The sequence below is a fragment of the Heteronotia binoei genome, chromosome 5 (assembly GCF_032191835.1).
Source record: "Heteronotia binoei isolate CCM8104 ecotype False Entrance Well chromosome 5, APGP_CSIRO_Hbin_v1, whole genome shotgun sequence".
Lineage (NCBI taxonomy): Eukaryota > Metazoa > Chordata > Lepidosauria > Squamata > Gekkonidae > Heteronotia > Heteronotia binoei.
The window spans coordinates 95,956,271-95,982,563 of record NC_083227.1 but is presented as its reverse complement, the minus strand read 5'-3'; the positions used below and the strand labels follow the sequence as shown (position 1 = coordinate 95,982,563).

Genomic DNA, 26,293 nt, shown 5'->3' with positions numbered 1-26,293 from the left:
ACACCTGTCTCCGATTTTAGAGATTAGCTGCCAGTCTCAGACTAATAATCTCTCCCAGAGCAAGGTGGCTTCATACATTCCTATTCTGGCAGCACTATAAGGAGATGCTACATAATATCTAGTTTATCACTGTCAAAAAGAAAAGTGAGAATAGCCATACCTTAGAAATGTTCCTGAAGTAGGCTTAAGTAGAAAAGAGCATTTTTCTCTGTGCCCATTAACAAAAGGGCTGGGAATACTGACAGGCGCTTCTTCCAGTCTCCTGCAGCTCACGCTCTGTCCACACAGGGGACAGTACTTGGGCACATAGGGAAAAAATATGTCCTTCTTACAGTGGCTGATTTTTATTAAGGCTGTCTCTGAATCCAGTGGCTGCATCATGTCAGCCACTGCCTTGTACCTGTCACACCTCAGTGACGAAAACCAATACTAGCTACTCAACTAGGCATAGAAAGGGATTTGTTGAGCATTATCATGAATGACAGCTTATATAGCCAATCATGCTTAGAATAGGAGATAGACTGGGAAACAGACAAAAGCACTGAGAAGTGGGTGTATCTACTCAGATACCCTCTTAAAGAGCAGGTGTTCAGTTTTTGTGCTAATTTTATCTGAGAATTGCGCTGATTATTCTGATAAGGGGGCTCCAATTTCCTTCAAATTAGCTATGGAATTATAACACTTTTTGGTTTATCTTCTCTTTTGCAATATCTACATTACAGAGGGAAACATGGCAAGTAAATGGTTCTCCTTCCCTGTAGCTGCATGTCAGGGAAAACTGGCTAATTATTTTATTTTCTGAATGGCATGTAGCTGTTAAAATTACATGATCGCTAGCACCATAATAAATTTCCCAAAGCATCACTAATAGTAGCAGTTATGCCACTTTGTCTGCTTGTATCCCGTTCGCTTGTAGAATACTTTCTGTTTTATTCATTTTTATAATGACCTTAAAGTTTTCAGGCAGATTACACTGCTTCAAGCAAGTTTGGCATGTTTAGTAGTGTTTACTGCATACAACCGAGACTGGAAAGACAAAGATCAAGAGAGAGAGCATAGAGTCTCAGACAGCCAGTGAAGAGAAGATACCGAATCTCTACTGTAAGGACGGTGACGCTCCCTTCCAAGGTTGGCGGGGGGAGGTGGAGACGAGAAATTCGTTTTTCTTTTTTCAACTACACTGCGCTCAATCAAGTACCGTAGGTTACTTAAACAGTGCTGAAAGCGCCTATCTCCTCTCTACCCGGCGGCTTGGGGGCGCTCGGACTCCTCATATCTATGATTCAGGAGGGCGCTTGCTCCGGTGTCAGTCGGCGATCTCTGTGCCTAGCTTGCCCTACCATAGACATTTAGCCTGTCTGCATGATCGAGTTCGTCGCTTAAGCGTTTCCGACGGGAAACTAGTTCCTGTAGAAAGGGGCCGGGTATCTTTGGCGGGGCTCCCAAGCGGCTCCTCCCCCAACCCTTTCTCCCTCCCCTCCTCTACGTTTGGCGGAACCAAAATGCGAAAGTCTGCGCAGGGAGGAGACGCCGACGAAGTGAAGCCGGAGGAGACATGAGCAGCACTAAGGACGTGACCTGCAGGTCAGCCCGACACCTGCCCTTTTGTCGAGGCCGGAGGAGCCCTCCCCCCCCCCCAGGCAATTCTGGCGGCCGGGCTCGCTCCGCCCCCCGAGGGGGGAGGGTCCAGAGGCGCTCGCGCTCCCTCGGCTCCCGGTATCCTCCATCCTTCCCCCAACGCGGAGGGAGGGAGGGAAGGAAGTAGGACTCGCGGGTGGCTTCATTGCCCTGGCAACATCCCTTCGGCAGCTCACTTGGGCCTTCTTCCCCGGGCCTCTTGTATGGGCTCCTCCAGGAAACCCTGGCCGAAGTCTGGGGTGGGCTCTGGAAGCGAATGAGGGCTGTGTTTCGATGGGACTTGGTGCGGCTCTTCCCATCTCCATTGCCGCTAATCTAAGGCGCTCTTGTCACCTTGCGTGGTCGCAGGGGCACGTAGGCGCCACACACGCTTCCCACTCCATTCACTGCAGGATAGCTGCCTTGTGCTTTCCTTTGGCCGCCTTTCACTCCTGCTTGCTTAATGTTATGCCTGGTGTGGGGGAATGTGCCCCCTGTGGCCAGTGGGACGCTGCATATGAAAGGGGATCTGCTGACCATGGGACACGGCCCGGCTCCTAGTACCAGTTTGGAAGAGATCTTGAGACTCGAATATGATGGAATCAAAAAGAGGTTATTGAAGGGAATGATTGGCACACTCAACGCAGCCATGATAACTTGAGCACTCAGCAGGAGTGGACACTAGAATGTTGATACTAATATACACATATTCCAAATGGCAATAAGGTTTTAATTCCAAAACAGTAATTTTTTAAAAAATCTCCCAACTTGGAATGTAGGAAAGGGAATAGATGAGCTAACAGGTGTGCCTCCTGTGTGGTCAAGGGTGAAGAGAAAGTGCAGGAGTTCTGGGAATATTTCTGTAGAAGGATAGAAAGGGGAGATGTGTTGTAGGCAGCCTTGGTTGCCTCACAACTAGAATTAGTAGTGGGAAATTACTACCAGTCTAAAATAGATCATGCTGGACTGTGAATTTCTTAGTGAAGAATGCTTATATGTCCATAGGTCTTTGTTGGTAGGTATGTTCATGTAGCAGGATCCTTTGTTCTAAATGTACATTGATTAATAGCTTGAGAGGTTTGATTTATCGATGCAAAGCTAAATTAGGTGACATGAGAAGCTTTGTTTCTTTCTCTCTTTCTGTTGTTGCTTATGAACATGATGAGATCAAGGTAGAGTGATGCAGAATCCCATAAACTCTCTGCTGGATCTCAATATCTGTCTTGGAGATGGCCCCAAACTTAATCTCTAGGCCTTTTGTGACTGGCAGAGAAGAGCCGGTCTCAGTTGCCAAAATGAAAGAGGGAATAAATAATGATGACAGCAGCAATCTGCTAAGCAACTGAAGCCTGAATTAGTGGAGGTGCAGGATCAAGCGTATCACAGACTGGACTATTGTAACACAGGGTGCACAAGGAGCTGCCCTTGAAGATGATATGGAAACTTCAGCCAGCACAAAATGTTGAGTGTTGTTTATTTGGAGTGTGCTGCCGTTCACATGTTACATCATTGCTAAAATCATTGCATTGGCTGTATATTTGTTTCTGAGTCATACATGAAGCTGCTTCATACTGAAACAGATCATTGGCACATCAAGGTCAGTATTATCTACTCAGACTGGCAGTGGCTCTTCTGCATCTTATGCAGAGGTCTTTCACATCACTTATTACTTGATTATTTCAACTGGAGATGCCAGGATTTGAACCTGAGACTTTTTGTGTGACAAGCTGATGCTGTATTTCTGAGCTACAGATGCATATCTTAATTCCAGTTTTAAGTGCCGGTTATGAGCTATAAAGCCCTTCATGTATTTTCAGGACTGTCTCTCCCAACATATCCCTCTGTGGCATTTTGGCTTATCAGACGCAGGCCTACTTAGAGTGTAACCATGCATGCAGAATAGATTGGTTATCTGCCTGCACCAGAGTTCTTGTGGTGGAATAGTCTTCCTGAGCAAATCAGGAAGTCCTTCACATTATTTGCCTTTCAACAGCAGTATAAGACTGAATTACTTAGGTGGGCCTTCCAGCAGATAACTGTTTAAAATCTAAGTTATATGTAGGTGTTAGTTGCTTATTTTATGGTGTATTTTTTTAAATGCTCTGACCTGGATGGCCCCAAGCTAGCCCAACCTTGTCAGGTACTGGAAGTTAAGCAGGGTCAATTCTGATTAGTATTGCTGAGTCTGGGGTCACTACGCAGGCAATGGCAAATCACCCCTGAAGGTAACTTTCCTTGGAAACCCTATGGGGTCGCCATAAGTTGGCTGTGACTTGGCAGCACTTTCCTTCATCATTTTAATAAATCATTGCAACATACTTTGAGCTATTTTGGGGTAAAAAGTTATTACATAAATAAGAAACCTAGATAGTAAGTTCTCACTAAGCATTACACTAATCTATTCCTTTGGTTTGACCAAAAACAGCCTCACCGATAATTAACACCTTTGCAGCATTTTCTTAGAATACTTGCTACCAATTACATTTTAGAACTGCTCTCTTAATGGATTTTCTATACATTATCTTTAAGCCACTAGCAAAGAAAAATAAGTGACAATTATATTGAGCCAGTTTCAGTTTTCAAGTCCCATTTTCAGTGGGCTCATCTTTTATTTTAGAAACCACGTTCTGATTCAAGGTCACTAAAACTGTTTGCTGATTTCATGTTCTGGTACTTGTAAACACGAACAAGAGAAAACCTTGGCAGCTTTATCTGCCATGTCTGAACAAAAGACAGATAATAGGAAACTTTTGATAATATATGTTTTGTCCTAACTCTTTCTTCTGTGTCTTGCTGCAGGTATTTTATGCAAGGGGTATGCAGGGAAGGAAGTAGGTGCCTATTTTCACATGACTTATCCACAAGCAAGCCATCTACTATCTGCAGATTCTATCAGAAAGGACAATGTGCCTATGGTGCTTGCTGCAGGTATGAATTGTTCACAATTTTAAAAATGCAGACTTTCTGTCTTGCCAGTGATAATCAAGAGGCGGAGGGTTGTAATAACATTTTTGGAAGAACTTGACTCCAGCCTTCTTCTCCTTAATAGTTAGACATATAAGGGTAAAGGTAATCCCCTGTGCAAACACCAGTCGTTTCCAACTCTGGGGTGATGTCACATCATGATGTTTTCATGGCAGACTTTTTACGTGGTGGTTTGCCACTGCCTTCCCCAGTCATCTACACTTTACCCCCAGCAAGCTGGTTATTCATTTTACCGAAGGATGGAAGGCTGAGTCAACCTTGAGCCACCTACCTGAACCCAGCCTCCGCTGGGATTGAACTCAGGTCGTGAGCAGAGCTTGGACTGCACTACTGCAGCTTACCACTCTGTGCCACATGGCTCTCAGTTAGACATATACAGTCCATCTGTTACCCTTGACCTCAGCGGGGCTGTTTGTTTCTAGGTGTTTACAACATAGGTATAGTGTCAATAGGAGAGAAGTCCCTAACCTTTTGGGCCTTTGGGCATGTTAGTCACAGGGTGGTGGCCACAACCACAAAATGTCACAGAGTGAGGCCATGCATAACTCTAGTAGTAATTCTTCAGTACTGCAAACAAACTCTATTTCAGTGAATGTAATTCAAAAATATTTTCTTGCATACACACAGCTTTGCAGCATGAATGATGGTAAAGTCCTTGTGTTGTGGTGATGGCTGCTTCTGAAGCAACTTCTTTTTAAAAAATTGCACAGTCAATCAGAAGCCCTGCTGGACAAAAGCCCTATTGGCCTTACCTGCTTTCTAAACTTTATTTCTCAGATTAATTAATCTGGGACAATGCTTGGAAAGGACACTGCTTGGAAATTCCACATATGGCACTCTAAAAACTCCTTGAAAACTTTAGCATAGGGGTCCCCAACAGGAAGGTATCAGGCAACTTGTTGGGAACCCTTGCAGTATGACATAGAAATACTCTTATAAGTTGATAGTGTGGATCATCCAGTAATCACATCTAGCCGGTTCACTACACACCATGCTACCTTTTGATTGTTGAGAGCAGGGCAGACCGCACCCAACAGGCAGGTCAAACGCAAAGGACAAATAGATGTCTTTAATCAAACTGGAAGTCAACTGGTATTTCTGTGGTATTCCACACTCTGTTTTCAGATCCCCACCCTGAACCTCAAATCTGTCTCATTGATGTTAGTCAAGTTAGTAGGGGTAAATGCTCTCTTTCTCCTGTATTTTCTTCTGTTTTTCAATGAAGAGTTTTCAGGTGTATCACCAACTTAAGTGGTCATTCTAAAGCCATGGTTTACAAGATGAAATATAATTTATTGTCCCATTGTTGTTCTTCCTTTCGCATTTACTCCTAGTAGTTCTATGCATGTTTGTATGCTAATAGGTATGGGTAAAATGGAATGAATTAATGAAAACACATTGAAATAAATGACTCTAGTGGTTTCTTATTGTGTTTTTAATTTGTTTATAAGATATGATCATGTTAGACCTTCAGCATCAGGTGGCATGGTGCCTACAAGGACGCTTTACTCTGTTGCACCACCATTGCAGAGTCTTGACTCTCAGTCAGAGCGAAACACACCCATAACCAAAAGTAAAGTACAGGAGCCTGGAAAACGTGAAAAGAAAACAATAGTGCTCAGGGACAGGGGTGAGTATTTGTGAGTTGTTCATTTTCTGCTGGATTTAGGTACTTCTGGAGCTTTACCCATTTATAGGATTATAATTTTTTATACAGAGAGATTTGAGGCACTTTCACATATTTTTTCCAACTAATTTTGTGCTGTTCCACTAGTATGAATATTAAATGCCAGAGCAGTGACATTCAGTGGCTTGGGAACTCTGTTTCAGACATGCAACCTGTGAATCTCGTTTCCCACTATGGCACCATCCCCATATTCCAAGATAGCTAGCGATGCTGCTTCTTTTGGTTGGCACCTTGAAACAGTCATTTCTGGAGGAATGGGAAGAAGGATAAGCTGTAAGCCTCCGTGAGCTGTGGGCCAGGTGCTAGTGATGGGTGGAAAGAGTCTGTCCTTCCTCAACAACTCTCCACCCTTCACTGCAGCCTCTATGATCTCATTCTAGCAGCTGGGCAGCTGCTGGGAGGAGAGCAAGCCAGCTGCAAAGAACACAGAGTAAAACCACCACAGTACCCACCTGAGAAGAGAACAAAGCTGGGCACAGCAGGTGCTGGCCACTCTAGCTCCCTTTTGGCATGGCCAGCTTCCTCTCCTGTGGCGTTTGGCAGTCTCATTCTCTTGTCTGAATTGCTGTGTCTTGTGCAGAGGAGAGAGCAAGAAGACAGAGAGGGAAGTAGAGAGCCTTCCTGCTGCTGGAGCTGACTCTGCTTGCGGGGGCAGGCTTCCCTCCACTGGAACCTGCTAGCAGTGTTGGCTTGGAGTCTCCCTTCATAATGCTCATGGTTCAACCCAAGGAGGCTCCTGCAGTGAGAAACCTGAGTGCCCTTTACTTCCATTTCTTCTCTCTTGCTGTCTCCCCAGCACAAAGCAGAGCAGGCTCCTGTAACAGTTGGCCAGATCTGTGCAAGCAGATTCATCGGTGAAAAACAGGCACTTTGCCCATCAGCTTACTAGGGCCAAAGCAGATGATACAGCATCACCAGGGAAGTCATTGTCATTTTACTGCTGTAATTCCTTCACTTTATGAATTTCATAGTGCAGGAATAGCCAAACTGTGACTCAGGAAGAAGAAGAAGATGAAGATATTGGATTTATATCCCGCCCTCCACTCCGAAGAGTCTCAGAGCGGCTCACAATCTCCTTTACCTTCCTCCCCCACAACAGACACCCTGTGAGGTGGGTGGGGCTGGAGAGGGCTCTCACAGCAGCTGCCCTTTCAAGGACAACCTCTGCCAGAGCTATGGCTGACCCAAGGCCATTCCAGCAGGTGCAAGTGGAGGAGTGGGGAATCAAACCTGGTTCTCCCAGATAAGAGTCCGCACACTTAACCACTACACCAAACTGGCTCTCTACCACGTGTGACTCTTTCACACATATTGTGTGGCTCTCGAAGCCCCCACTGCCCCATCAGCCAGCTTGGAGAAAGCATTTGTCTCTTTAAATGACTTATCTAAGCCAAGCCAGCCAGCAACTTGGATAATACATTTAAAGTTGCCTTCCTTCCTTCCCTCCCTCCCATTTATTTTATGTGGCTGTTACATTAAGTAAGTTTGGTCATCCCTGCCATAGAGGCTTGATTCTGCTAGGAACCATGGCAAAGGGAGAAGGAGTTCCCCCTCCCCCCATTTCAAGAGCCTAAACCCCTGCAGGACTGAACATTTGTAAAGTGAAGGAATGTTACCAATAAAATGGTGGCAGTGTCATTGGGGATGTCATATCTAGTTTAGCCCTAAGAAGCTGAACCAAGTGTTGACATGCACATATAGCAGCAGGTTTACTTCTGAATGACTAGGATCATCAGAAGCACAGAGCACATTTGCAGTGCAGCCCTAAGTGATGGATTTAGAAGAGTATAACTGTTTAGAACAAGTCTCCACTGAAGAGGTAGTTCTCAAGTTTACCTACTTAGTGTTATCCCACATAAGTGAATGGAAACCACTCCTTTGAAGGAAAAATTAAGTGCTGCACTTTGGACCATGTTTTTAATCAGGGCAAAACCTGCTTGCTTCTAACTTCCAGGATCCTTGAAATGTACAGGCCCTCCCTTCGGTACACTCTGCTTCTCATGATGAGCGTTTTATTAGAGATTATTTGAAATTATTTTTCCTATCTTGTTTTAAACTGGGAGACTTTTGATAGCGTTTTGGTGTTACGCTATGAAATAAATGTATGATTTATATATAATTCTTTGCAGTGTAGAGTGGGCCAGTTTGGTGTAGTGGTTAAGTGCGCGGACTCTTATCTGGGAGAACCAGGTTTGATTCCCCACTCCTCCACATACACCTGCTGGTGTGACCTTGGGTCAGTCACAAGTTCTCTGAGCTGCTCTGCTCAAGAGCAGTCCTGGGAGAGCTCTCTCAGCCCGACCTATCTCACAGGGTGTCTGTTGTGGGGAGGGGAAGGGAAAGTGGGATTTGTGAGATGCTCTGGCAGTGAACCTCTGAATCTTAGCAGTAGAGGGCAATTTCAGGAGGCTGTGCCCTCTAGGGCAGCTGGTTGGCCACAGTGAAATAGAGTGTGAGGCATATGATCTAGCAGGGCACCTCTTACATTATCAACATTTTTGTAACGTTAAGATAAATGGTTGATGGAACCTGGGCAGCTTTAAAAATACTGGGTATTGCTTTGTGGCATAAGCTAAATCAATAGCTAGCAAAGTTCTTCCATGGTTTATGCTTTTGAAGGTAACCCAGGTATTCCTTTTTTTCCTCTTCCAAGACTTATGTGGCTCAGGAGAAGAAAAGCTGAGATCTAGCACTGTGAGTGACTTGGCATGTTGTAGTCTCCAAAGTGATATTCCAGAAACAAAGCCCCATTCATATTTGGAAGCAATCCGCAGTGGGCTTGAAGAAGAAGACTCTGAGCCTGGAAGTTTGTATACAGATGGTGAACAGCTGTGTCCTTATGCGGCAGCTGGCACATGCCAGTTTGGTGACCGATGTCTCTATCTCCATGGGCAAGTATGTGAAATCTGTGGGTTGCAAGTGCTTCACCCTTTTGACCCCGAACAAAGGAAGACTCATGAGAAGGTAAATGTGACATGAAATAGTCAGCTTCAACATGAGGCTTGAAGACTAAGAGATTTATTATGGCATTAAATGTTTATGGAGAAGTGTCCATCAGATGTTGTGAGAGTTATTGTTGTTTCTACTACTATACATTCTTCTCTGAGTTCATATTTCGTGTTCTCCGTGAATAATATATTTGGTTGGAAGTTGTTAAATTTCAATTTTTATGTATGGTGTGGGTGGGTGCATGTATGTAGACATCCCTTAATATCATATAATATACAATGCAATGTATATGTTTATGAGATATTGCCTGTTTTGTTGACATTATTTCTCACTCCTGATGTATACTCTGCTCTTCTCTTACTGGTGCAATTTTTCCTGACCTACCAGCTGTCTCAAAACATGCTATTGTTAAGTTTGCTCGTTTGCTCTAAGATTCTATCTTTAGTGTTAACAACTGCTCTATAACAGAAATTGATCCGTAGTATCCTGTTCCATTTGTGACCCATCAATCTGAACCTGACCTTCTGGTTACAGTCAAATATTGTCAGCTGCTTGGTACATGCGCACATACACATCCTAGGCTAGAACCTGGATCGGGAGGTTTACAGAGCTGCTGATTGACTGAGCTTGGTGTGTCACATTATACAGGCCTGAGTCCATGTCATTCTGCACATAAAATTCATCACAATTTGAAATGATTTTTAAATATGGCTTGGATAAACTAAATTATAACTTAATGTATCGCTGTCCAAAGTGTGAGTTTCAAAGGTGTTTAGATGTTGATGATTCTGCTGATTTTGGTGAAGAAGTTATGAAGAATACTTCCCTAACTACTATGAGGTTCATTTGTGTGTGTTAGTGCTAGTAAGGAGATTTTGCTAGCTGGCATAATATTTTATACCAGAGTTCCCAATCTTTTGGAACCTGTGGACACTTTTGGAATTCTGACACAGTATGGTAGGTGCAGCCACACCATGGCTGCAGCTTACCTTTAGTCACACAATGAAGATTGTCTTGCTGTGGTGGCAGCTGCTGCCAAAGCAACATTTAAAAAAATCTACACAGCCAATTAAGTCTCCAATTGCCAACCAGATACCTTGCTGGGCAAAAGCTGCACCTGGCCCAGTCCACTTTCTAAAAATACTTGGCAGGTTCCAGGAAAGGTGTCAGCAGGTGCCATGGTGCCCACAGACAAGTTGAGAACTTTTATTCTATAATATTCTAATCTATTGTTTATGCAACTAAAGTCGTAAATTAGATTTTTAGTAAAATCTAGTACTCAGGAATTCATAACATGTTTCTTAATTTGTCTTATGTCGGAAATTTGCAGCATTGTTGCTACATAGCATAAACCTATAGTAACAGTTCCCTTTCTCTCTCCCCCCCCCCCCTTTTGGCTTTCTCTGTATGTGTTTAGATGTGCATGGCTACCTTTGAACATGAGATGGAAAAGGCTTTTGCCTTTCAGGCAAGTCAGGACAAGGTATGCAATATCTGTATGGAGGTGGTTTACGAGAAGCCATCAGCATCTGAGAGAAGATTTGGAATCCTTTCTAACTGCAATCACACCTACTGTTTGTCCTGTATCCGGCAATGGCGGTGTGTCAAGCAGTTTGAGAATCCTGTTATAAAGTAAGTTCCTACAACTTGCTATTCTAGAATGTAATTAATGATACTTCCTTCACCATCACTACCTTTTTTCAGTACCTCAATTAGAAGTGGATGTTTAAGTAAAGTAGGTGGTGACTGACTGGGGACTTTTTTTATAGAATGAATCCCATGAGGTCGATGGAACATCTATTCCCAAGTATTAGCCTGAAAGAACAAAAGCTTTCCCATCTCTTTTTTGGCCTCAAATATTGAAACCTAGCATACAAAAAATTAATAACAATTAACACCCAAGGAATTCTTGTATAAAACTTGATTTTTTTTGTTAGTTTGATATTTTGATAAATATACTTACAACACACTTGTTATTAGCTATTCTTTTTGATGCCAGTTTGGTGTAGTGGTTAAGTATGTGGACTCTTATCTGGGAGAACCGGGTTTGATTCCCCACTCCTCCACTTGCAGCTGCTGAAATGGCCTTGGGTCAGCCATAGCTCTGGCAGAGGTTGTCCTTGAAAGGGCAGCTGCTGTGAGAGCCCTCTCCAGCCCCACCCACCTCACAGGGTGTCTGTTGTGGGGGAGGAAGGTAAAGGAGATTGTGAGCCGCTCTGAGACTCTTCGGAGTGGAGGGCGGGATATAAATCCAATATCTTCTTCTTCTTCTTCTTCTACTGTAACCATACTGCATATTTTTTCACTGGATTCATTGTTGCTTCACAGAATTCAGTCATAACTAGACAAGCATGGGCAGATTTTGTTTGATCCATCCTTTCAGATCAGCCTTTCCTTTATAAACATAAGAACTGTGATGAGCTTTTACTATTTACAGATATTGGTATCTTGATCACAGCAATTCAATTACTTATATAACAAAAGGAAGAACAGATTAAGTAGCAGAAAATTGGCTTATCTGAATGCTGAGCTTGAGGCTGCCTCCTGCCATTCTCATGCACAACAGCTTGTGATAAGCATGGCAGTAATAGGAATTATTTATTAAATTTATAAACCACCCTCCTTGGAGGGCTCAGGGTGTTGTACAACATAATTAGACATAACAATTAAAATCAATAGATAGAAAAATACTAATTTGTTAAAACAGATAAGAAATGGTAAAATTCTTTCAGAAATCGATAGCATATATATAACTTTGCTCCTGTCATAAGATGGATTGTATACTGAGATTGGTAGGTGGAAGCCATGGTAGGAAACTGGTGCTTCCCTCAACTGTAGGCCTAGCAGAACATCTTTGTTTTACACACCCTGAAGAACTGAGCAAGGTCCTGCAGGGCATGGATGTTACTATGTAGAGAGTTCCACCAGGCCAGGGCCAGGGCCAAAAAAAGCCCTGGCCCTAGTTGAGGACAGCTGGACAACTTTGGGGCCTGGGATCACCAGTAGATTCTGATATCCCAAGCATAAAGCTCTTCAAGGGGCATACTGGGAGAGGTGGTCCCGCAGGTATGTTGGTCTCTGACCATTAAGGGTCTTCAAGATCAAAACCAGAACCTTGAAGCTGATCCGGTTAGGGTTGATTAAAGCTACCTGTCTGCATAAATCCTGTTCAGGTTTTTGAAGTGGCATGGATCCTTCTGTCTAGTGCCAAACAAACAATTTCAGAGCTTAATAAATATTCCCTTTTCATAAGCAGAGAGACTCTGAAGTCTCTTTCACATGGAGCTGGAAGCAGAAAGTTAGAAACAGACCTGCCCCAGAAGGGGGCTCCTAGCATTCATTCAGTTTATGTCTGTGGTTCAGAAGCCCTTATTAGAAGGGAAATCAGCTCTGCCCAGGGCCCAGGGCTTTTTTTTTTTTTGGTAGAAAAAGCCCAGCATGAGCTCATTTGCATATTAGGGCACACTTCCTGGTCGGCAGAAATGATGTCACCCATTCAGTAGGCTATTTTCTGCATATTGACACAGAATAGTATAATGCTATCAGCTGCATTTCGTGGATGTGTGTTCTCACACAGCCCAACGAGAGACTTTGTTTCTCCCCCTCCCAAACATGACCAGAGAGAGAGAGAGCAACAAGTGGTGGAGCAGGCAGTGGCAGGCCCATCTTCTCCCAGGAGGGGATGCTCATGGGCAGCTCTGCATCTCTCACTGTCTTCACAAGCCCATTGGAAGCTGGGGGTGGCAGAGGGAATGGAGCCCACAGTCTGGGAGCACATGGCTGCCTAGTGCCTTCCCTCTGCCGGAGTCCTTTTTTTGAGCTGGAGCCCTGGCCAAGCCAGCCAGAACTGCATTCCTGTGCATTCCTGCTCAAAAAAAGCCCTGGCACTGCCCATTCTTTCTCTTTCTAATCCAGACTGAGGAAGCAAATCACTTGAGCAGTTTCTTATTGTATTCAGTAGAATATAGTTTATTTTTTTAAAGTTTGCCAGCTTTTAACTGAATTATTCCCCAGACGCCTTACAAACAACGTATTATGATATAAATATGTTCAGAAATCCTTGGACTTCTGGCTAGTGGCAGAGGCTAGAGCGTCCTTCCCCTCAACAGGCGACTGTCAGTTCTTTCTAGCAGAAAGGAAGGATCCAAGCTCTCTGAGGCTGCTCATTCTCATTCAAATCCTGGGCCTTGCCTGAAAGGCAGGGTTCACTTTTGGTGTTCAAAAAGCAGTCAAGATTCCCTTCCCAAAACTACTGGATTCAGCAACTGGATTCAGAATAAATGGAAACAGTTAATCAAAAATATTTTGATATTATAATCTTTTATATTACAAATAGTATGGTGCTGATTTTTAGTTTTTGATTAGCTGTTCATTAATGTATATTTCTAAGGACATGTAGTTCTTGTGACTGGTGAAAAGTAAAAGCATTTAGGATAATTGATAGAATAAAAACATCAAAGGCACTAAATATAGAGTAATTTATATTCACATACTTAAAAGACTGCTTTGAGAAATCAAATGGTTGTTCTTTGTTGATGGTGTTTGGAAAGATCCCCCTGATTTGTAGACATTTATACTGTGAGACCATCTTAATTTATGTTTGAGAAAACTAGGTAGAATTCTAGGTATAGGAAAAGGCCTGCATGGTTATCAAACAAAGTAATGGAAGCTGTAAAAGGTAAGAAGGATTCCTTTAAGCGGTGGAAAGCTAGTCCCACTGAGGTTAATAAAAGGGAACACAGGGTGTGGCAAATAAAATGCAAGTCTGTGATCAGGCAGGCAAAAAGGGACTAAGATGAGCATATTGCAAGAAAACATAAAGGCTAACAACATTTCTTCAAATACATTAGAAAGAGGAAACCAATCATGGAGGCAGTGGGGCCCTTGAATGACCAAACGGTAAAAGGATTACTGAAAGAGGATAGGAAAATAGCTGAGAAGCTTAATGCATTTTTTTGCCTCTGTCTTCACTGTGGAAGATGAGAAGTACCTGTCCAGAACTGCTGATTTCAGGAGGGTGGTGAAAGGCATGACTCATATTGAGATGACGAGAGAGGAGGTCTTACAACTGATAGACAATTTAAAAACTGATAAATCACCGGCCCGAATGATATACAACCAAAAGTTCTGAAAAAACTCAAATGTGAACTTGTGCATCTCCTGACAAAAAATATGTAATCTTTCATTAAAATCTGCCACCATTCCTAAGGACTGGAAGGTAGCTAATGTCATCCCCATCTTTAGAAAGGGTTCCAGAGGAGATCCAGGAAATTACAGGCCAGTCAGTCTGACGTCAATACTGGGAAAGTTGGTGGAAACCATTAAAGAGAGAATTAGTAGGCACAATGATGAACAAAAGTTATTGAGGAAAACTCAGCATGGGTTCTGTAAGGGAAGGTCTTGTCTCACTAACATTGTTAGAATTTTTTGAGGGGGTGAACAAACGTGAACAAGGGGGACCCAATAGATGGTGTTTACCTTGACTTCCAGAAAGTTTTGATAAAGTTCCTCATCAAAGGCTCCTAAGTTAGCTCAATAGTCATGGGATAAAAGGACAGGTCCTCCCATGGATCAAAAACTGGATAATTAATAGGAAACAGAGAGTGAGTATAAATGGGCAATTTTCACAGTGGAGGGTGGTAAGCAGTGGGGTACCACTGGCTCAGTACTGGGTCCATTGCTTTTTAAGTGTTCATTAATGATCTAGAATTGGGAGTAAACAGCAAATTGGCTAAGTTTGCAGATGACACTAAATTGTTCAGGGTGGTGAGAACCAGGGAGGACTGTGAAGCACTCCAGAGGGATCTGTTGAGGCTGGGCCAGTGAATGTCAGTGTGGCAAATGAGGTTCAGTGTGGCCAAGTGCAAAGTAATGCATATTGTAGCCAAAAATCCTAACTATAAATACACATTGATGGGGACCGAACTGGTGGAGACTGATCAAGAGAGAGATTTTAGAGTCATGGTAGATAACTCCCTGAAAATGTTGAGACAGTGTGCCACTGCAATAAAAAAGGCCAAAGCTATGCTGGGGATTATTAGGAAGAGAATGTAAAACAGATCAGCCAGTATCATAATGCCCCTGTATAAATTGATGGTGTGGCCTCATTTGGAGTACTGTGTACAATTCTGGTTACCATACCTCAAAAAAGATATTATAGCACTGGAAAAAGTCCAGAAAATGGCAACTAGAATTATAGGACTGGAACACTTTCACTATGAAGAAAGGTTAAAGCGCTTGGGGCTCTTTCGCTTGGAGATACTTATTTATTTATTTATTTTATGATTTATATCTCCTCCATGACTGAGGGGTGACATGATAGAGGTTTACAAGAGTATGCATGGGATAGGGAAGGCAGAGAAGGAAGTACTTTTCTCCCTTTCTCACAATACAAGAACTCATGGGCACTCTATGAAATTGCTGAGCAGTCAGGTTAGAATGGATAAAAGGAAGTACTTCTTCATCCAAAGAGTGATTAACACATGGAATTCACTGCCAAGGAGGTGGTGGCAGCTACAAGCATAGCCAGCTTCACAAGAGGGGATTGGATAAACATATGGAGCAGAGGTCCATCAGTGGCTATTAGCCACAGCATATTGTTGGAACTGTCTGGGGTAGTGATGCTCTGTATTCTTGGTGCTTTGGGGGAGGCAACAGTGGGAGGGCTTCTAGTGTCCTGGCCCCATTGGTGGAGCTCCTGATAGCACCTGGGTTTTTTGGTCACTGTGTGACACAGAGTGTTGGACTGGATGGGCCATTGGCCTGATCTCTTATGTTGTTAATCATGTAATAGAAATGGTTTAGAATATCAAGATCTTGACAATTACAAGGGATTACATTTAGCAGTTCAGTGAGGCTCTGCTGTTCTCTGATTCTCTTTAAAACTTCTTTTTTTCATGCTGCTAAACAGTTTTTTCTCACCAAAGGTTTGCTTTTCATTCCCTCTTCAAGGTCCTGCCCAGAGTGTCGTGTGATATCTGAGTTTGTTATTCCCAGTGTGTACTGGGTAGAAGATCAGACCAAAAAGAATGAGCTGATTGAAGCATTTAAACAGGGTGTGGGGTAAGTATAATGATTAGAGAAAATAAATATTTGCTAGGAATAGAGAGAATAAAAATATTATGGCTTTGGAAGAATTTCTCTAGTAAGCAAGGTTTCCATTAGTAAATCTGTCAGAAACCATTTACATGGTATGGTAAAAGTTAGACTTCTCTCATGAAAGGGAAGAAGAAGAGTTTTTTAGTGGACTGGGACCATGACATCTATATCTTTATATATAATTCTGAACATGACTCCAGAGTGCAGATCAAAACATCCATATAACGGAATCACAAACAGATAGGGGAGATTTTAGAAAAATCCCAGGAACCAAACAAAAAAACAAACTACTGTGGGGGGTAATAACTCCCAGGCAAATGTTACCTGCAGAGGCAGAGAAATAGTTTAAAAATAAACTGAATAAGACTCACAAGATCTTAACTGAAACCTGGCTGCAGCTGGCCAGATATGCAGGCGTGGGAACAAAAATACTTTTTGCTCCAAGCTTACCATGCTGCTGTGGCTGGGTGATAGATGGGTCTGGGCTAGACTTGTTTTCCCTTTTAGCCTCCCATTTGTTTGCTGGCATTGTGAGAGCCAGCCAGCAGAACTGCCAAGGAGAGGATTCAGAGGAGAAGGAGAAAAGGTGGTGAGATCAATGGAGGTACAGAAGATTTCTCTTCTTCCACAAGTCCTCCTGGGTTCCCCTTTAGTCCCCATCAGTGGGACGATCCTGACAGTTGAGCTTTCACTGGAATGAGGAGAATATTATTCAGACACAGGTATAGAAGTTTATTACCTTAATTCTGCAGCTAATGAGAGTGAACATCTAGAAAATTGTGTTTTCCCAGTTTGTGTTTAGTGAATAAATCCCGTATATCATTTTGAGAATATTGTTCTTAGACTTGAAGTGTGGTCTTGATTTTGACCCATGAATCTTTGTGGAAAATATACAGGGTGATTTTTTTAAAAACTAACTGGATAGCTCTTTTTTAATAGGATAAAATATTTAAGCTAGCAATTAATTCAACAAATCAGTGTTTTGGCCAAACTGTTTCCATGTAAAACTCGAACGCCTTAAACCCTTTATTTTTATTTAGCAAGTTAATTTACATTGTGCCTTCCTGTACAAAAAAACCACCCACAGCAGCTCACAGTCATTAGAATGTAAAATACAATTAATTATTCCTTTGACTATAAAGGTGTTTGAGAGACATGCAACTTTGTGGAAAAACTGCAGCCGAGACTTTTTAAATTTTCTGTGAGCCAACAGTGTATTATTGGCATTCTGTGTAATATTTGGTTAAATGCTTGTTACATCTAACAAAATGTCAGCTGTGTGGTTCTGTGACCTTCACTATCGCTGTGTTTAAACATTGCATTTGTTTCTGAGTAGCCGAGGCTTTTGTTGATTACATTGTGTTGCTCTGTATTTATGCAGTGTTTATGCTTATCAGTCACATCAAGGACTGCTATTAATATATCTAGAGCTAAAATCTGCAGCTGCCGATTAGAACAAACAGCTTAGGGCTTTGGTGCCATACTTTGTGTGTACAATCTGTCTATTGGCTATAAATCATGTATTCCTTTGGAAAATCAAAGTACAACGATTTCAAAAGCAAACCACTTGAAGGCGTAGAAAGCACTGAGCTGTAATCCTCCTGACCGATTACTGTATTCATCTGCCAGTACTTTTAAGGATGAGACCTATCAAAATTCACTTTGAATTGTTGACTGAAGGGTATTTATGGAACAAGTGAACATGTATGATAGTGGGTGTAGCTTGTGTAATTTGATCCTCCTTAATGTTGAAATAAATGAGGTCCCTCACCTGGTAGGTCTAGAAAGGATAATTGTTCTGCCAAATCTGCCTTGAGTCATGTCATGAGCCCTGATGAGGAGGAGCTGGAAGGGTTAACAGACCTGGAAGAGTTGCCAGCCAGTTCCTCAGCTGAACAAACAGCTGGCCCATTGGTCACTCTCCAAGCACCAGTGTCAGCTGTTGACGATCAATCTCCTCCAAGCTCTCCTCCTCCTATCTCAAGAGTTTGAAGCAGGCTCTGGAAAGAAATTTCAGAGCGAATACATGAGGCACACCGATGCTTCAGATCTCTCAGCTGTGAGTTCTAGCAGAGTCACTGCCACCCAGGGAGCAGGCTGATTGAGACTCCCATATAGCTCCCACCCAGGACCTGGTAACCTTGTGGAAGCAACAAGTCTATTCTCTGGCTTGCATCCACACTCCTTCCTGATCCTGACCCGCTTGATTTCCTTGGCACCCTGACCTTTTGGCTTTTGGACATTGACTTCTGATTCCGGTTTGTGATTCTGCATTGGTGACTTGGCTCCTGCTTGACTACCTGGACTTTGACCTTGGTCTGGCTTTGGACTTCTGCCTGCCTGCCTGCACCCTGAGAATGTGACAAGTCAAATCATAATCTACCTTTCTCATTTATTTTATTTTATAGCCCTCCTTTCTCACTGAGACTGAAGGAGAATTACAGAGTACAGGCAAAAGAAAAATGTAGCCATACTGCATAGGACATCCAATGAAAAATACAGTAACACTAGGAAGACAAATTTGAATGACAATGCAAGCAACAATGTGTTCTCTTATGTTTCTTTTAGATTTTTTTTACCTTAATAGCTGCTAAAGTTTATCTTAATTTAGTATTTATAACATTCATTTCTCCCTTGTGGAATTCAAGGTGGCTTACAATACAAACAAAACACAATAAAAAAGCTATTATAAAACCAATACAAGTCATACTTTAAAAATGCTAAATCAATTAAAATACAGTCCTTAAAACTGTCTTCAGCTGCCTCCTGAAGATCAATCATGAAGGGTCCAGGCACATCTTGCTGGAGAGGTTATTCTGTAATTGTGGGGATGCCATGAGAAAGGCACTGTTGTGTGTACCTTAATCAGTGGGAGAGGCATATCCCTGCAATCTTAATTCCTGGACAGGAATGTAGGAGATAAGAAAATCCTTCAGATACCTCAGTCCCAAAATGTAAAGGGCTTTAAAGGACAGGAATGTAGGAGAGAAGAAAGTCTTTCGGATACCTCAGTCCCAAGTTGTAAAGGACTTTAAAGGACAAAAATAATACATTGAATTGGGCCTGGGAGTGGATTAGTCGCTAGTGTCAGCAGTCTAGCCACAGCATTCTTTACTAGCTACACCTTCTGAACACTTCAAATAGAGCACATTGCAATAGTCCAGTCTAGATGTAACTGAAGCATGGATCACAGGAACGGGCACAGTTGACGCATCAGCTGGGCAAATGCACTCTAAGCCACAGCAGTCACCTGGTTTTCTAAGGTGTGTCAAACAGCACTCCCATACTGTGAGCCTGGCTTTTTTTTCGGGGGTGGGGTGGGGTATACCCAATCCAAGGCAGGGGAAATCTGCCTTTCTACTAACCCAAAGGATTGTCAGGACTACATTTAAGTTTGTTCAGCCTCATCCAGCCCATTACAGACTCCAAGCACCAGTTCAGAATGTTAACAGCATCCTTGGAATTAGGAGGAAAAGAAAGACAGAGCTGGTTTTCATCCACATATTGGTGATATCACAGTCCATACTTCCTGATGATCTCTCTCAGTGGCTTCATATAAATATTAAATACCATAGGGAAAAGTTGGAACCCTGTGAAATACCACAAGTTAATGGCCATGGGGCAGGGTAGGAGTCCTCCTGATACCAACCCCCCAGATAGGACTTGAACCATAATACAGTGCTCCTTGGTCCCAGTGCTAAGAGGCAGCTCAGTGGGATACTATGGTTGATAGTATCAAAGACTGCTGAAGGACTCAAAAGAACTAGCAGGGTCACATTCCCTCTGTTCCTTATCTCAACAGAGGTCATCAACCGAAGCAGTCTCTGTTCCAAATCCTGGCTTGAAGCCAGATTTAAATGGATCCAGAAAATCAGTCTCTTTCAAGAACCTCTGGAGCTGAGAGGCCACAACCTGTTCTAACACCTTGCCCAAATGTGAAAGATTGGAGTCTGCCAGAAATTTTCTAACATAGTAAGGCTCAGGAAGGGTTAAGTACTGATGTGAATGTGAGTCCTAGTGCTGTACAGTAACACAGTGTAGCCCCAGATTTCTGTTCCTGAATCTTATTAGTGTTGTGTGTGTTAAGTGCTGTCAAGTTGCTTTGGACTCATGGGGGGACCCTATGAATTAATTACCACCAGAAATGATTAACAGTCTTGCAGTCTAAGAACCATGGGTCCCTTGAGTCAATCCATCTCATGTTGGGTCTTCCTTTTTTCCTGTCTTCAACTTTTCCTAGCATTATTGTCTTTTCCTGTGACTCTTGTCTTCTCATAATGTGACCAAAGTACATTAGCCTCAGAGGCATGAAACATTTCAGAGGTGGTTTGCCATTGCTGCCTCTGCATTACACCCGATATTCAGGCTTGAATTGATCAACAGACCACTTATTTGTCTTCATGGCAGTCCACAGTATCCGTAAAACATTATTCTAACACTATATTTCAAATGAATCAACTTTCTTCCTGCCAGCTTTCCTCCTGGGGAGTCAATTTTGGTATAGTGGTTGAGAGCGGACTCTAATCTGGGATAACCAGATTTGATTCCCCACTCCTCCACATGCAGCTGCTGGGTGACCTTGTGTCAGTCACAATTTCTCACAGAGCTGTTTACAAATTCAAATCGTGTAGTTTAATGCTGTTCCCAAAAGCAGTAAAACAGTAATTATCCAAAAGTAGGAGGCAATCATTTCTTAAACTTTCCCAAAGTCTTAAGGCTTCCAAAAGTGTCATCTTACCTTTTAGGGTAATCCATAATCAGTTGTCATTCACTTATATAGACATATTTGTTCCCTGCTTGTAGTGTAACAACACAGGGACAAAGAGCAACTTCCCTAGAAGTAATGCTTTAAAAAGGTACTACATGCAAAGCACGGGGACCATGCCATTCAGAAACAGTTCAGAGGTAGCCAGATGATGTTTTACAGTCTCATCATCTGTAAAATTATTCTTCTGTAGTTGGCTGGATAACCTTAAGGAAACAGTTAGAAAATTAAATAATGAATGCTGCTGGAAATTTAATTTGCATAAATCAAGTTTAATACTTATTTTTAAAAATTAATGCTTTTTCAGGAAAAAGGCCTGCAAGTACTTCGACCAGGGCAAAGGAACCTGCCCATTTGGGGGAAAATGCTTGTACCTCCATGCCTATCCTGATGGAAGAAGGGCTGAACCTGAGAAACCACGGAAGCAGCTTAGCTCTGAGGGGACTGTCCGGGTAAGACAATCCAACACTTCTAGTTCTCATTGAGCAGTACATTGTTCAAACTAGCCCTGGCCTGGCTAGCTCAGTCTCATCAGGTCTCAGAAGCTAAGCAGGATCGGCGCTGGCTAGTATTTGAATGAGCGATCTCTAAGGAATATCAGGAGTGGGATGCAGAGGCAGGCAATGGCAAACCACCTCTGAAATGTCTCTTGCCTTAAAAACAAGTCTAGCTTGCCACCTAGTGGTGCATAACACTAAAAGAGCTAGAACTTCTGGTTGCCAGACAATCTCAGGATACACACTGCCATACAATAATAATTATTAACTATTATTCAGACTTAAAACTTTAGTATTCATATAAGTCTTCAACATGTAAAACTACTTAGGGGAGTTAGCATTTAAAATACAAGCAATTGAATGATAACAGCTGTTTTAAACAAACCTGACTTTTGTATACTTCCATGTGCAGATCATGATTTTTTTTTTTAACAAGGACAGCTTTTATAATAGTGCAGCTGATTACAACCCCTGTTAATTTTCTGCAGATTTAACATTGCCAACGCATATTTTACAAGTATCCACACTAGCCTACCATGGCTGCATCCCTTACTCACAGCACAATCAAACTGGGTTCCCATCTGCTTTGATAAGAAACCTTGTTTGTGTTATAGCACTATCATTTGGATGAAACTGCCCTTAGACTAGTGTGAAAGATTGTAGTTAGTGTTCAGGTGTAATCAACTCTTCCCTTGCATCTGCTTTGGTTGTGGTACAGTTGCACAGATTCAGAGTTCCTGCATAAAATGATCACATCTACTTTATTTAGTACCTTATCCAATTCACTTTTTTGAACAGTAGCTTGTGGGAAAAGACTAGATTCAGAGTCTGTGCCCTTTTCCAAATAGCATGGTTAAGACTAAATATGAATGTATAAATTAATTGATTTGGTTGGATTCTTAAATGGATTAGATTAGACATTATACTGGTGGTTATTTCAGTAGAGTGAGTCGGGTTGAGGGAGGGAGAGTTGGCGTAAGAGTTGGATTATATTGGATAGCTATTAGGTTCTCAGGTATTGGATTGGCTTTTACTACTGGATGCTACTGGATCTGTCTGGGCTGATAATGTTGAGCAGGGGAGGCTATACAAGGGTCAAGGATACCAGTGATAAGAGAGGGGGTGAGGGACATATAGCAGTGGGACTAGGAGATATTCTGCTAAATGGAATGGAAGAGGCTGGAGAAATGGAAATGCTTGGACCTCTTCCCACCGATGTCCCATCCTGAGGAATGTTGGCTGTGGGGCGAGGATTGTGTACCCATCTCTAAGACTGGTGTTGTTCAATGCCAGGACTATTAGCAATAAAAACTGTGTTCTGTAAGAGTATCTTGCAGAGCTTAATGCAGACCTGACTTGTGTGATTGAGACCTGGATGCGGGAGTGCGAAACAGTTGCCCTTAATCAGCTTGCCCCACTCAGTTTCTCAGTCCTTCACCAGTCCCAGACAGCTGGGCAGGGTGTGTATGGCGTTGTTCATCTGAAATTCTTTTTCCTTCAGGGCACTCCACAAACCAAAAATTGCCAGCATTGAATGTGTTGGCCTGGCATGGGATGCTGAGGAGAGTTTTGCTATCTGGCTGGTGTACTGTCTGCCTAATGCACCAGCAGATACCCTGCCTGGCCTGCTAGATACTTTTTCTGGCTTGGGTGATGGAGTACCCAAGGCTATTAGTCCTGGGGGACTTCCATGTCAATGATGCAGCAACATCTCAGGCCAAGGACCTATTGTTGTCCATGGAGGCCCTGGGACTCTCCCAATTTGTATTGGTGCTCACACATCAAGCAGGCTACATGCTGGATCTGATTTGGGGGATGGGAATAAATATGGATCTGATGGCTGTAAATGCAGTCCCATGGTCAGACCACTTTGCCCTGAAGGTTTGGCTCAGCACACCAAATCCTCCCTGTTCAGATGGTGAGCCTATTTATGTTCACCCATGGAGCCAGATGGACCCTGAGTAGTTTCAGGATGCTCTGCGGGATCTGATGCCTCCTGGTGATTCATTGGATGTTCTGGAGGACTAGTATTCCTAGTTCTCTGAAACCATTGACAATATCGCCCCCCAGCGCCCTCTCCACCCTTGTGCCAAAGCAACCCCATTGTATACCCCAGAGTTGCGGAAGATGAAATGAGAACTGAGTGTGGCAGCCTACTCCTGACGGAGCAGCAAGAACGTCTTATAGAACATAGATGAAAGCCTATGAAATAGCAGTGAAGTCTGCTAAGAGAGAATTCTATGCAGCCCCATTTGTTTAGAACGATTCAATCATTAACTTCATTGCCCCATGGCAAACAAATTGGTAGGGAATTGGAAACTGGCTATGAGGCATTTGTAATTTATTTCACAGATAAATTATTTCAAGTCTTATACCTTTGTCAGGACCTCCTGACCACAGTTGATACAGAGCGGAGCTGGAAGCCCTTCGTCTGTTTTTTTTGTCCAACGTTGAACCATTTCAGCCAACTCTCACAGGAAGATGTTTTCAGGGTTCTGACAGCTGTATGGCCAGCCACTTGCTTCCTTGACCTGTGTCCTTCCTGGCTGGGTAAGGCCTGCAGGGATGGTATTTGGGTTCCCCTGGGAGAGATTATCAGTTTGTCCCTTTTGCCAGGGACTTTCCCAGTGGGGTTAAAGGAGGCACTGGTTCACCTGCTCTTGGAAGAAACCAACATTGGACCCTGTGGATCTGACCAACTGCTGCTTAGTTTCAAATCTCTCGTTTCTGGGTAAGGAAGTTGAAAGAGAGTGGCTGAACAACTCCAGGCCTTCCTGGATGATACATCTATCCTTGACATCTAACCTTCCTGCATGATACATCTATCTGGTTTCCATCCTGGACATGGGACTGAGATGGTGCTAGTCGCCCTCACAGATAACCTCCAGAGACATCTGGATTGGTGCAATTCGGTGCTGTTAGGTCTTGATTTGACAGTAGTATTCAACACAGTTGATTACAATCTTCTAACCCACCACCTTGCATATATATAGGAGTTCAGGAATCTGCCTTAAAGTAGCTTTCCTCCTTTTTGTATATGGCTGTTGTGGCCATTGGCTTTAAAACGGAATGCCTATCCTATTTGCATCTCCAACTGAAATTAACTGGTTTCTAACTGCTTCTATAACTTGAATTTGTATTTCATCATCCCCAACTTTGGGCCTGCTAGTCAAAGCCAGATGTGCTGCTGCTGATCAGAGAGAGGCAAAAAGGAGTAAAATGCAAGGGCATTTGTGTGATATTCTATTAATTATATAAAAATGTAGCAGTGCAAGTGTTGGTATGTGAGGTGGCTTGAGTGGCAGAGGGCATGAGTGTGGCAAGTCAGAGGTGGTGACTGAGTCAATATGCAAAAAGTCTGTCAGCCTGGTATATTAGCTAGTTGTTACAGTTTATCCTTACCTCACTTTCTACTCCCTGAATTTTCTCATTATGTGTGTCCGTGAAATAAAATTAGGTTAAATCATCAAGCAGTTTCCTCACAGTTACTAAGTATATGGAAGGTAGCTATAAGCCAAAGAGACTTGAATGCACCAGCAGGGAATGTTATAACCTAAATGGGGAGGGAGACCCTCAGGATAGGTGAACACCTATAAAAAGTCCAGGGAGAAGAGACTAGAACAATCACTAAGGGGTGGTGGTGATTTTGTCCATTACAACATAAGGGACAGGCTATGCAGCAGTAGGTAATGCAAGCTGGGGTGGAAACCTTCTGTAATAAGGACGGGGTTCTGCCACATGAGAAACTAAAAGAAGGAAATCCTCCTGAATTGTGAAAGGATTTGCCCCTGTTGGTACCTGTGCAGTACTACTGGTGTGTTACATTTTAGCAGGAATACAATGCTAAGGCCCATACCCATTACAGTGGTTTGGATCTATCAAAACATTTCTGTGGAAATTTCAATTGCCCTCCTGTAGGCAACTTTCTTGTACCACCATCTCATGCTTCTCTGAAGTGCTGTTCTTTAGGGACAGTGGCACCTCCCCAGCCACAAGCATTTCAGAGGAGATTTAGCACTGCAGCAGGAAGAGGTAAGTCATGCTCCAGGGACAAAAATCTTTCTGTCCACAGAAATGTAAGTGCTAGCTTGCATTGATGCACCTGTTGACATGTCAGCAGCCTCTTTTGGCTGTGTACGGAATCCTGACTTAAGTTTTTCAAGAACATCTTTACAGCAGGTCTGCTGTGGTAGGAAGCTCTTATGAGTCAAATGAAGCAGAACTGCATTCAGTAGGGGAGAATGATTTAACTGTTCCAGACCCTTTTTGATCAAACTACCTGCAATACTTCAAGCAGTTTCAATATGCATGCTGGCTCAGATATGGTATTAGTAAAAGATGCCCCTTTTTGTTTTATTTTAGTTCCTCAACTCTGTTCGACTCTGGGATTTTATCGAGGATCGAGAAAGTAGAACATTGCCAGTTACTGAGGATGTGACTGAACTTGGAGAGCTTTTCATGCATCTCCCTGGAACAGATGCTGAATCTTCTGCTCCTCCTTGAAACACAAGATCTCCACCATGTTGTCTCCTATATCAGTCTTTCTGTTTCTTAGATAGCTTTGTACCATTTACCACAATATTAGAATTACTGTGCCATGGGGCTTATTGAAGTCCTGGTGAAATTCTAGTACAATACTGTTGTTGTAGAGCAAAACTGTTTTAAGTCCAATAAAAGTGAGTGCTTTGGATAAAA

At 42.7% G+C, this 26,293-nt stretch overlaps 2 protein-coding genes across 2 annotated transcripts in view; one reads left to right on the top strand and one right to left on the bottom strand.

Moving 5' to 3' along the window:
- The window catches only part of MKRN2OS (MKRN2 opposite strand), a 6,863-nt gene extending 5,495 nt beyond the window's left edge, over positions 1-1,368 (bottom strand). The window contains exon 1 of the mRNA XM_060239863.1: positions 161-1,368. Within this exon, the coding sequence (XP_060095846.1) occupies positions 161-381 (221 nt within the window). The 5' untranslated portion in view covers positions 382-1,368. The remainder of the gene's footprint in view (positions 1-160) is intronic.
- On the top strand, positions 1,301-26,293 carry MKRN2 (makorin ring finger protein 2). Its single transcript, XM_060239862.1, has 8 exons — positions 1,301-1,584; positions 4,417-4,545; positions 6,054-6,232; positions 8,943-9,253; positions 10,656-10,870; positions 16,190-16,300; positions 21,409-21,553; positions 25,961-26,293. Exons 1-8 carry the CDS (start codon positions 1,556-1,558, stop codon positions 26,099-26,101), a joined length of 1,260 nt encoding a protein of 419 aa, XP_060095845.1. The 5' UTR covers positions 1,301-1,555; the 3' UTR covers positions 26,102-26,293.

Excerpts from the sequence above, each read along its gene's own strand:
- MKRN2 (XM_060239862.1), top strand. The coding sequence starts at position 1,556 with ATGAGCAGCACTAAGGACGTGACCTGCAG. Across the intron at positions 9,254-10,655 it reads AAAGGAAGACTCATGAGAAG|ATGTGCATGGCTACCTTTGA; the intron begins GTAAATGTGACA and ends GTATGTGTTTAG. Across the intron at positions 21,554-25,960 it reads GCTCTGAGGGGACTGTCCGG|TTCCTCAACTCTGTTCGACT; the intron begins GTAAGACAATCC and ends GTTTTATTTTAG.